This window comes from Apis florea, unplaced genomic scaffold (assembly GCF_048593485.1).
Source record: "Apis florea isolate Af1SG1 unplaced genomic scaffold, ASM4859348v1 contig_2492_pilon, whole genome shotgun sequence".
Lineage (NCBI taxonomy): Eukaryota > Metazoa > Arthropoda > Insecta > Hymenoptera > Apidae > Apis > Apis florea.
Window position 1 is genome coordinate 694,213 of NW_028256593.1, and position 12,833 is coordinate 707,045.

At 36.5% G+C, this 12,833-nt stretch overlaps 2 protein-coding genes across 4 annotated transcripts in view; one reads left to right on the plus strand and one right to left on the minus strand.

The window, feature by feature from the left end:
* Window positions 1-11,677, minus strand: part of alpha-Man-IIb (alpha-Mannosidase class II b) — a 134,720-nt gene extending 123,043 nt beyond the window's left edge. For 2 of the 3 annotated variants that reach the window (XM_086905883.1, XM_086905884.1), the window contains exon 1: window positions 11,206-11,677. The gene's annotated coding sequence lies outside the window, so the exon portion shown is untranslated. The remainder of the gene's footprint in view (window positions 1-11,205) is intronic. The other variant, XM_086905887.1, reaches the window with a different exon arrangement.
* A 120-nt stretch (window positions 11,678-11,797) lies between these two features.
* Window positions 11,798-12,833, plus strand: part of beta'COP (coatomer subunit beta') — a 53,226-nt gene continuing 52,190 nt past the window's right edge. The window contains exon 1 of the mRNA XM_086905888.1: window positions 11,798-11,911. Within this exon, the coding sequence (XP_086762014.1) occupies window positions 11,861-11,911 (51 nt within the window). The 5' untranslated portion in view covers window positions 11,798-11,860. The remainder of the gene's footprint in view (window positions 11,912-12,833) is intronic.

Below are 12,833 nucleotides of genomic sequence, written 5' to 3' on the forward strand. Positions count from 1 at the left end.
CTATCAACATTGAATAAAATTCGAAAATCTTCATTCATTTCTTTTAACTTCATTAATTTCTTCCTAACAATCTTAGATTTAAACTATCAACATCGAACAAGATTCGAAAAGCTTTTTTAATCCAACTTTTAAATTCATTAATTTCTTCCTAACAATCTTAGATCTAAACTGTCAACATCAAGATTCGAAAATCTTTTAATTCAACTTCTAACTTCATCAATTTCCTGCTTACATTAGAAAAAATTTCTAATATAATCTCACAGTCTCTAAAAAATCAACATTCGAAAATTTTCGTTCAACTCTTAACTCCGCCAATTTCCACCTCGATAATCTCCGAATCACCACAATTTATCAACAATTACATTCGAATGAATGGCAAGGATCGAAAACTGGCCTCGAAAATCCTTTGAATTATTTAAAAACCTCGCTCGGTTTTCCAAACGAAAAGCGAGGCTCAGCGCGATAAACAGATCTTCCTCCTCCTCCTTCTCCTCTTCCCTCTCCCTCTCGCTCTCGATGGAATAAAATTCATCGCGAATTTAAAGCGGATGGGCGGGAGTGTCGAGCGTCTCGAGCAGGGAGGGGGAGGGCAGGGGCTTTAATTAAATTTCCCTTCGGACGAGCGATAAATATTCAGCGATGTAAGGAATTGGCGGGGAGCGTGGTGCGCGGGAAACGGCCCCGATAAAACGCTTAATTTCCCACGCCGAAATAATAACAACGCCTCTATCGTCGGCGCCGCGAATTAAAAACAACGAGTCGCTTCTACCGCGCGAACCACGGCAAACAAGATACCATGCGAGCAGTTTCGTTCGATTCCCTCTCTCGCTCTAACTTTCGGATACGTCTCGAGTCGTGTGTATCTCCTAGCGGGTGAAATATCAGTCTGGAATGCATGGAGCATCGCTAATCAAGCGGGGCAAACTCAATCGTAAAAAAAATATTCAATAGTTTTTATTCACGTTCGAAGCAATTACTCGCTTTCCGTGCGAAAGTAAATCGATTTTGCGAAGGACGAGGAAGAGAGAAAGAGAGAGAGCATTTTCTGAAGGGCACGTGTAAGAATTCTTTCCATTATTCTTTTGTATTAAATACGAGTGTGTATATATACAATTGTTTCTTTGTAGTTTTATATTCGACTCGTATTTATTCGATTGCATTTCAATCGCGAAATCATCGACGATTTCCCATCTTACGACGTCATTAATATATATTAATAATTTGTTTCGAATTTAATTTTATAAACTACAAGATAATCGATATCCGCTATTGGAGAGCCTCTTTCAAAGTATCTCGCTCCAGAAGATGTTGCGGAAGATGAGTTCAAACGAGGAGGGAAAAAATGTAACGCAAAAATTTAAAGATTCTTCGGCTCGATCGCTCTCCGGGGACGTCAGATTATCCGTTACGCGCGAAAAACCAATTCTCCTCGAAATCTTAACGAGCAAACCAGTCGAAGATAAACGATAAGAAGAGACAGGGTTGAAAAGATCGAAACGGAATTCTTTAGAGTACGAAATACGAGTGAAAAAAAAGAAAAAAAAAAAGAAATCTCGAGTTATCGACGTTCTTTTTTTTTTTTTTTAGTAGTTTCCACGATCTTTCTATCCCGAATAGAAATCTATTCCTCGAAAGTACGAGAGTGGAACTGGATGGCGGGCGGAAATTTACATGCGACCATAACTTCGTTTCCTCCATTTTATTCTCGATAGGGAAGAAGGGAGGGAGAGATACGGTTCTTCTTCGTTCGGAAAGAAAATAATAAACGAATGGAAAATGTTGAACGTGCAAGAGAAACGTTAAGAACGATACAAAATGAAAACTCAGCGAAAAACTCATCGTTCGAACATCGTTGAAAAAGTTCAGATTTAAATATAAATTAATTGCATTAATTACTATAATAATTATAGTTGTATCAGTACATAACGTGTCAACGTTAGAATTACCAGAATTACAAAGGTGAATCATAGATTATTAAACTGCGAATAAATTAAAACGAATCATAAAAATAATTGGACACGCGCAATTACATTTCTATCTGAATAAGAAATTGATATTAAAACCGGAGCAAGCGTGTTAATATTGAATATTTATCGGGCAAAATATCGAGAATCCTCGAATAAATAACTGATAAATAAATAATCATTGCTGTTTATCGCTCGTTCGAAATTGTAAATTTCGTAACGTTGTCTGCTTATTTCGAATATGGATCATCGCTGGTAAAAATGAAAGGAATTGAAAACTGAAATTAAGCAAAAGTAACTAGATTTCGAATAAAATCGAACAACAACTTTATTCGCTTCCTCCTTCTTCGAAAACTTCAATTTCAACTAAATTATATTCGAGATTGACCTCTCGACTTTTTAATTCGACTCGTTGCAATTTCGAGACGAGATTCCATAGAGATTCCTCCTTGGGGAATAAATCTGGGGGATCCGGTCGATGCAGGTTCGATGGCAGCTGTTTATTTACCAGATTGCCGCCATTCGTCCGGACCCCCGAAACAGCGTGGTAAATCCTCCTCTCCGTGCAAATGGCCCCCTCGAAAATTCTCTCGAACCGAGATATATTTGTCGATTATAGAATCGCGCGCCACAGATTTTTCTTTCGGTCTTGGGAGAAAAAAAAACGAGAGTTTGGTAGACTTTTGTGAAAAGAGAAAGGGATTACTCGTCGGACTCGACTGATTTGTTCGATGGAAATTTGTTTTTAAAACTTTAACTGTGAGAATTTGTTCGATCCAAGCAACTTTTACAACCAAATATTCTTTTAAAGCGTATTTTTGGAATTTTTGGGAATAATCGGCAAGGTGGCAATTGAGAAAATTTGTCTGAAAAATGAAACTGTTTCGAATATATTCGGTATAAGTAAAAAATATTTATGAAAATTTTAAATTATCCCTTCCTCTTTTTGTGCTGGCAAAATTTCATTCCCTAAACAAGATTGAAAAGTTTTCGCATTATCGTGGATATTTGCGAAATCGTAAACGCTCTTAACGCTCTTAAGAGTGGTAAGGAAATTTCAAATTACACTCTCCAAGATTGGATTACATCCCTTTAGAAGCAGTACAAAAATCCTACCCTGAACAATCTTGCCTCAATTTTTCCTCTCTATTATCACGAACAATTCGAACAACCCAACAGTTTAAACAATTCAAGAAAATTTCAACCCATCCCTCGAAAGACTATCCATCTCCTTCTCATGTAAAGAAAATTTTCCAAAATCGTTAATAATGATAAAAACTAATCTCTCGCGAAATTCTATCCACCAGAACTTCGAGCCTGACAACTTCTTAAAAGAAAAGGGAAAAGAAAAACAGCGAGCCGAAAAACGAGTAGTATTCTCGATATCGTTGATTGACTTTTCACGCCTACGCGCCAATTTGCATGCGTGCACCCACACGTGCGGAATAAGCGTGTATTTACTCAAGGGTGGAGGGGGTGTACACACAGAATCCATCGAGTATATGGAGGGAGAGAGAGAGAGGCTAAATGATAGAGCAAGCATAGGCCGAGGAGTGGCATCCAATATATTGCGTTACACAGGCCGACTATCGATTCACTACCAGCTATCAGCTTTCGTTGCTAGGCGATATCTCGATGATATCCGACGGCTCCTCCAGACTGGAAGCTCGCGCGGTGACTCACGCGCCTCTTTTTCTATCAACCTTTGATCTCATCGCAACGTAATCGATGATTGCAAGAGGAAATCCAACGATTTGTGTATAATCGGTTTACATTCCCCTCTTCTTTTTACCATTTCTTGGGTGTACTTTCACATTTGAAAAGAGAATTTTTCTTAAAAAAAGTTCAAACAGAATTACAAGCCAGTGGTGAAACAATATGAGATAATATCGTTCGATCGATTTATCGATTTAAGAGATACTTAAATTACGTGGCTCGGCGTTTCAGGGAACGAAAGCATTCTTCTGTATAAAAATATTTACACTCCGCTCTGCAAAGACTTTGTATACAGATTGAATATAGACCGAAGAACAAAACTTGGAAATTGCGAATATTCTTTCCATCCGACCAGAAATACTTCTTCTCTTCTCGCGCGAAGAGTGCAAGCGAAGAATTGGTTGGAAAAAAGGGCGGATACAACATGTCAGTTTGTATCCTTGCACTATTAGCAGCGATAGGAGCGAGATTGGCACGAGTGTCGAGGAGGAAGGGTTAAAACGTCCAGGGGGCTCGAGGAATCGAAGCGAAGAAGAGTAATTTTCCGGGGGGGAGGGGGGGGCGACCCGGAAACCTCCTGTTTTGGACGGAGAAACGAGGCGTGGACTGGAATGGTCCAACGGACAAGGACGACCGGGTCCGATCGACCTTCGGGATCGGATCGTTGGCCGGAGGAATTTTAAACGGCGAATGCGCTCGGCCTCTTTCGCGGCTAATCCTTGGACGAATCGTGCATCTTAGATTAGAATACGTTTCACCGAGCGAAATTTTTCGGAGTCGAGCAGAGCTATTTTCGGTACAACAGTTGTAAAATCATTGAATTTTTATATATATATATATATATATATTTGAAAGTGAAATTTTTTAGAGGTGCTCTCGAAAGTTATTTTTTATTATATATTGAGAATAATGAGTTTGAGAGTGAAATTTTTTTGAATGTAACAGTTGTCCAAATTATTGAACTATCGTTGTATACTCTTCTGTATTTTAAGCAAAAATACAGAAGTTTGAGAGTGAAATTTTTTAAAGTTATGAACACTATGTTAAATACAATAGTTATTCAAATCGTTGAACTATCGTTGTATTTTTTTTTTTTTTTTATATATTTTAGTGAAGTTGTTTCTTACTAATATTTGAGAATGAAATTTTTTAGAGTTGCAGACACTAGATTGAGCATAATAGTTGTTATTATTGAATATACCGTTGTATATTCTTATGCATTTTAGACGACAAGTTATTTCTTACTAATATTTGAATATTTGTGTTGAGGGTACATTTGAGAGTGAAATTGAAAATTATCGTTTGTGGACATTGCATTGAGATTAGTGTCCAAATAATTGAGACATCGTTGTCACGTACATTTTTGCATTTTAAAGGTGCGAATACATTGGAGAATCGCTTTCTATAATGTTGTTTCTTGCTCAACGGACACTGAGAGCCGAGAGTGGCAATTACTCTCGAGTAGTTGCTCTCGATGCGGCGATGTCCATTAACGAAAAATAACTCTCCCCTCGACAATTTTACAAGAGTTCTTCACTCTCGTAAAGATATTTGCACCGAAATGCAAGAAATGTAAGTAACTTTCACTATGAAAGTTAATATTGGACTCGAACCCGATCTATCCATTAACCAAAAATTACTCGACCGTAATTCTCGAGAGAATTCTCCACTTACGGACGTTTTATTGATGAAACATTCACAGAATGCGAAATTATATTCGAAAGTAGAACTCCTCGAGTATTTATTTTATTTCGACAACCAGACTTTCACTCTCGCCCCCCTGTCCCATTACCGACAAATCAATTTTATCGAAACTTTTACTCTCAAATACATCTACATTCTCTAAGAATTCGAAACTCCGTTTAAAACCGTCTCCAACTGTCTCTAACATTATTACCCCCTCTTCTTGCGAAAAATAACTTTTTACAACTGTTTCATTCTCAAAATTCGCAATGCTCCCAAAATTTACAAAATTCTCAAAATTCTCGAAATTCCCAAAATTCCCAAAATTTCCAAAATTCTCGAAATTCCCAAAATTTTCAAAGTTCTCAAAGTTCTCATAATTCCCAAAATTCTCGAAATTCTCGAAATTCCCAAAATTCCCAAAATTTTCAAAGTTCTCAAATTCCCAAAATTCTCGAAATTCCCAAAATTCCCAAAATTTTCAAAGTTCTCAAAGTTCTCATAATTCCCAAAATTCTCGAAATTCCCAAAATTTCCAAAATTTTCAAAGTTCTCAAAGTTCTCATAATTCCCAAAATTCTCGAGATTCTCAAAATTCCCAAAATTTTCAAAGTTCTCAAAGTTCTCATAATTCCCAAAATTCTCGAAATTCCCAAAATTCCCAAAATTCCCAAAATTTTCAAAGTTCTCAAAGTTCTCATAATTCCCAAAATTCTCGAAATTCCCAAAATTCCCAAAATTTTCAAAGTTCTCAAAGTTCTCATAATTCCCAAAATTCTCGAAATTCCCAAAATTCCCAAAATTTTCAAAGTTCTCAAAGTTCTCATAATTCCCAAAATTCTCGAAATTCCCAAAATTCCCAAAATTTTCAAAGTTCTCAAAGTTCTCATAATTCCCAAAATTCTCAAAGTTCTCAAAATTCCCAAAATTCATAAAATTCTCAAAACTCTTAAAATTCCCAAAATTCTCAAAATTTTCGAAGTTCTCATAATTCTCAAAATTCTCAAATCTTAAAGAGGGATGGACGATTCCTTTACCTATCGTGGACATCAAATGTGAATAAGAGAAAGGGGGCAGTGGAATTGGGAGTATCAGAGAGAGAGAGAGCAGGACTTATCTATCATTCGCATCATCCCCACGGGCCAAGTACGAAATCGCTTTCACCCGGATCGATTGCGTAATTATACCGTGGCCGTAAATGGTACACGAGATCAAGATCGGTCCCCGTGGCTATCCTCCAAGATTCAACGGAAAAGAGAGAAAAAAAATTCCAAAGGCCAGGCGCATTATCATAAAATCGCCATTTTTAATCAAACGATTTAATCTTTAATTTTTCTCCATCCATACATATATACATATGTATGTAATTTCTCGATAATCTTTTTTTCCCCCCCCTTTTTTTTAAAGATAAACGCGCTCTTTCCTTTCCCCCCTCACGAACTCATTCGATTCAATCTAACGTATGAAACTCCTTACTGTTAATTATATATCGGATGATATTTTTCTCTTAAACATTCAAAATGATAAAAAGAAATAAAAATATTCAGAACTGTTCTATGCTGCGCGACAAATTTGCAGTAAACTAACCTAAAAATTATATCGAATTGTATGTAAAGTCTCGTTTCAAAAGATTTAATAAAAATATATATATATTTCGCACATCACTTTGGATATTTGATAAAATCTTTCCTTTTCGAACAAAACGAATCTTTTTCTCTTCCTTTTTTAAATAAAATGGAAAACGAAATATCTAAAGCCAAGAAGGGGAGAACAGCTGGAGGAAGAGGCGTAAACGCACAACCGGCGTGACGGAGCACGCAACCAGCCTCTCGTTAGACGAGACAATTAAAGATCTCGTTATTTTCAGCCGCGAAAACCGGATCGTTTTAACGAGAGTCGGGGAAATTAAACGTTTCGAGATTACAGCGAAGCGACTTTCATCTAGGAAATCATTGTCCAGCGGACCCGTTTCAGATCGCATCTCCAGGAGATCTAATCGCCCCCCTCCTTGAACGTCATGTCCGGTTAAAACAATTAGTCGTGCCACGAAGATCGACGTTCCGATAAACTCGTTCTGAATCTCGCGGAATTAGACTCTGCCGCTTACGGACCAACTCTTATGTGTTAATATTTCGAATATACTTTTTAAGATGGAAAGTTGACAGTCTTCGTCAAAAATGGATCGTTATTTGCCCGGATTAATCCTTATGTGTCCTTCTTCCTCAGAAGGAAATTTAAAAAGTTGCTCATCGAACTTAATTTTCAAGAATATTAATACGAGCCATACCGAAGCTAAATTGAAACTGGAAGGATTGGACACTGTGGAGTCAAGTTTCTGGATTAACCCTTGCGTTAATAACCAGGAGGTTTTTCATTTAAGAGAGAATTCAAAGATAGTTATTTCCTCGTCAAATTATTATTTAGTATGCCGTGATCGATTTAACTTACAAATTTAAAGTCAAATTGATAATTTTTATCTCCTGAACAATATTTTATTTTCGCAGAAATAAAACGTGATCAATTATTTTTATGGAACAGAGTTGGTCAATTTCTGGTTTCCTGGTGTGATAAAAAAAAATTATTGAATCAGAAATTAAATAGGAGAAAGGAAATAGGAGAACCTATTAATTTTAATTTTTTCTTACAAAAATTAGTCTTTCCAATTCCAAAGAAAGTATAACATGTATGAAAATCCACATTGTTTAAGAACCGTATTCATCGCAACTCTAGAATCTCTATTCCTATAATATCAAACCAATTAGCTAGTGATAATCGCCTCTCGTGAGTGAAAAGATTTAACTCGAGAGGATTTGTTTTTTAAAACGAGACTTCTCATCGTGGAAAATGGGCAGAGACGAGGATGCCACGGATGTTATTCCGACTGGGTCCGCGATGTGTGACTTGGCAGCGACACCGATGACCGTGTCTCGTTAAAAAGAGGAGGGAAAAACCGGCTGGAGCGAAATAAGGTGAATTAAAGCCAGAGGATACGTGGCTCGTGTATGAATCCAATTTAATGAAGCAACTTTGTATGCGTGTAATTATCTATTCACGCTATGGCCGGACCCAGACGCTCGTGTAATTGCTTAATGACCTTCTATGAAGGAAAAAATAAAGGGAATTGGTCGCTGTACCGTTTCACAAACGCGAATCGATGGATGGATCATTGGATGGAAGTAGCGAGATTTCAAGAAGAAAAGATACGTAACCAGTATAATATATAGAAACGGTGTAAGATCGAAAACAATTATTAAATTTCTTTCGATATTTTTACACATTATAGTATAAAAATATCATTGAAATAACATGTACTTGGTATAATATATTTAAAAATAATTGACGAAATTATAGCGTGATAGTAAACTTATGAGGGTTAAATATTGATATTGTACAATAATTGTATGCCATTACGACTATTAAATTACTCGTAACGTAAATTATATTCCGTTCACGCTATTAATATTTACAAAATTATAATTAGCACGAGTGTAAAATATAATTTAAATTACGAATAATAAAATCGACAGTTACGGTAGAAAATTATCATAGTTTAACAATCGTTCGTAATTTTGTACCAAAATCTCGCGCATACATCTACCCATAATTCATACATAAACCACAATTCATTCATACTAAATATACAACGATCGGTTCCACGGTAATAACAGCGACTATTAAATCACTATGAAAATATCCGCGACCCGTTCGCCAAACGTGGCCTCAAACTTGTGATCAATACTATATTCCCACGCAGTAAGATACTTTCTCCCTCTTCCAACCGCTACTTGTTCCCTATCTCTCTCCCTTTCTCTTCACACATCCCCATCTCGCTCACTCACTCGCTAGTACGCTCTCTCTTTCTCCCCTTCCCGCGTTCTCGCTCTCATCAATGACCAGTTTCTCTCGCTCGCACCGCCTCGCCTATACACTGCTCTTTCTCTGCACCACACGAGCGAGAATCCAGTTTCTAAGCGCGAAAACGGCTGGACCACGTGTACGCGTTTCAAAACAAACACGACGAACCCGCGTGTTACATTGGCGGGACGATATTACGTTTTATTTCAACTCCCCTTCTCTCATCCATCTTCCATACGTGTTCGTGGAACTTTCCGTTCCCTGGCGAAAACGACGAATTCTCCCAGCTGTGGAACAGTTATCCCACATCCGAAGAAACTTTTTATATTGTACGTTAAACGCATTGACAAACGAATATTTTATTGCCGACAATTCTCGATCTACCAACTATTATTTTTGCATCATTTCTCTTTGAGTTAGTTGTGGTTAATGTGGTTTACGCATTAACCACAACTATACTTAAAATGTATTCATGTTAGATGTTTTGAGAAAGTTTTTATCATAATCACAATATTATAATGCCAATATTTATCAAATGAATTGTACATGAAACGAATAATTATTTTCTTAGAAATTAGATTTATTTGAATATAATTAATATTTATTTTGCATCAATCTACGATCAATATCTAATAATTATTATCAATTGCCAAATTTTTTAAAAATACCATAAGATGTTCCAATTCTTACCCTTTTTTTTATCTTTTCCACTAAAATATATTAAAAATTTTATTCAAAGATAAACACGTTATTTTTAATATAAACAAGAAGACTCAACTCTCCCTCCACGAATCAATCATGTCACGAAAAATGCTAAGTTAAAGACAGGTGCGGAGCAAACCGGTGGAAGAACGTGAAAACGCGAGACTGCGTGCAAAACGCAAGGAGTATGCACCCAAACAGGTATCGAGAGAAGTGCAGGTGGCCACAACTAGCAGGGAACTTTTGACAAAAGAGGCCACTTGAACAATCTCCTAGCATACAAAGACGCTCCACACTGATACATGCAAACATTCCTTTTGGTAAGCTACTTAACGAGAAATTTAACAGACTCCTTCATCCTCTTTAAGCATTTCAATATTGGCAAAATTTTTGAATGCACGCAAAAAAATGAGTTATGACAAGCAGATAATTCAATTCAATGAATAAGTCGCCATTTTGTTTGAAATGTTTTTCAGATATTACATACAGATGATGTACTGTCTACAAGAATACTGTGAAATATGATACATTACACACATTTAATATTTAATATTTAATATACATGGTAATGAGCGGGTTGTTTTCAACCGGTTCGAATTCTTCGCTTTCGTAACATCGTTTTCCAACGCGGTTTTGTAAACAAGATAATTAACGCAAACACCTAGGCACGCGATGACCGTCTTAATTACACGCCACGGTTCGACGATCTAAGGGGAGCGAAAGTGCGAGACGAATAGAAAAAACGGAGTAAAAGAGTAATACCATGGCGCCTTTGATCTTGTCACGCTAATAACTTGTCAGAAAAGTTAATTAATAGAGAAGTCTCGAGAAGACCAGGCCAAATGGGCAAGCAAAGATGATTGACTTCGTTACATATCTCTCAGCTAAACCGGAAATCAACTTCCGCTTTTTCTTTCCTTTGCGATCATCACCACAAGAATCCGATCCGTTTATCATCTACATCATAGTTAACACCTTTTTTTTTCTATCTCGATATTACGATTACAGATAAAAATATAAAACGTAAAATTTCAAAAAGTTGAATTTTAATTACGGATTAGAGATTTATAATAAAATTATATCTATGTAATAATGATACAATGATTCGACGTTTTTCAAATTGAACATTAAAATAAATCATTTTCCGAATAAAGAAAAAACACAAAGAGGCGAGAGAGAAATAAGAAGTGATCGACCATAGCAAATTACGCAGCATCTAGGCACGCGAACAACAGACGCCACGAGGAACGTTGACGATAGAATCAAACTTTAAACATTTACTCACCAAATGATTCCAGGCGTGGTAGCGTCGTCCGTGGATTGCCTCTTTTGGTCGTTAGACGTGTCACGACACGTCCTTGCAGGTATAAACTTCTCAACGAACACTCACGAATAACACAGAATGAACACTACATCGAATTATTCACTGTACGCGATAAATTCACTAAGAAAAGTACGGTCGCACGGAGTAGCACGCGGATATGACAGGACGAACATAACCTTACAACCGGTGTCGCGGAATATGTCGAAAGTACGGAGACGAACCGAACGAGAAAACCTACCGCGAGAAACACTATAAACACGATGGGCGACCGTGAAGCGAATCTTTCCGATCAAAAGTTCGAACGAAGGACACATGAACCATTCATCCCAACGGAAAAACGAAACACCACTTTGCTCCACTCTCTATCGTAGAAACATCTAACAAGGATACCGCACCACGAGGCTTTCCGACACAATATCCGCAATCCGCGGAAGGACTGTCGTTCGAACGCGTTCACCCGCGCCCCTCCATCGACCATCAACCGGGAGAGGGAAGCCAGGTATAACGAGAGGAAGGGAGAACTGTCGAGTCTTTCAGTGTTGAGACTGCGCGGGAACGAGAAAGAAGGACACATGACCGGCGCCATTCCATTAGAGGGTAAGAGAAAGTGAGAGGGATGCTATACTTCACGAGCGTAGCTAGCAAAGGGCGTACAGGTTCTACAAAAGTAAGAAAAAATTTTATTTTTAATAATTTGAATAAATAAGTAAAATTTTATATCTTTATTTGTCTTCGTAATTATTTTTATTGGACTTATTCGAATAAGTATTATTAAATCACTAATTTTAAATAAAATATTTTGCATAATTTTATAAAAAAATAATTTTAATTATTTGAAAGATCAATATCATTTAAATTATATATTTATCAAAATTTAACATATTTTTTATTATTTTCTTACATTTTTTTTTATAATTTAAAGATTAATAATCGTATTCAGAATATTGTAAATTTCGTGGTTTATTAAATTTACGTTCAAATATATGGTTAACCGTACTTTCGTGTATTACTTTCTTTTAATAATAAGACTATGTTCGAAGAAAACGGAACATGTTTTACATATCATGCTCATTACGTACTCTTTTTTACACACAATCTTATTTGTTCGAATATTATAAAAAAAATTACATACAGCTGTTGCAATTAACGTCAAAATAAACAATCGTTAATTGAATCCTGTAATAATTGGCTAAATTTATGAATCAATTTAAAATGTGACGCCATTTTCTCTTCAAATATTTTATAGATATAAAATTTCTTTTTACATATTCCTTTAAATACCAACTATAAGATAACTTTCAAAAAATGATTCATGATCCGAAACGATCAAATCATATATCAGAAATATTTATTTCTAATATTATATAATATCAATAAATAATGTTATTCCATACCGTTAAAATCTCGTAACGAACTTCATGCTTTCTCAATTGTGTAAAATTCCGATAAATATTTCTTTCTCAACCGTTTAATAGCGTCGCGCCTGTTCACGGTCAGGTTAGCCTACCGGCGCGCGCTCACGGACGAGGGGTCGGGCAGGGTCGGGAGGGATCGACCACCAAGTCAAACGACCGGTCGAGTTTGCGCAG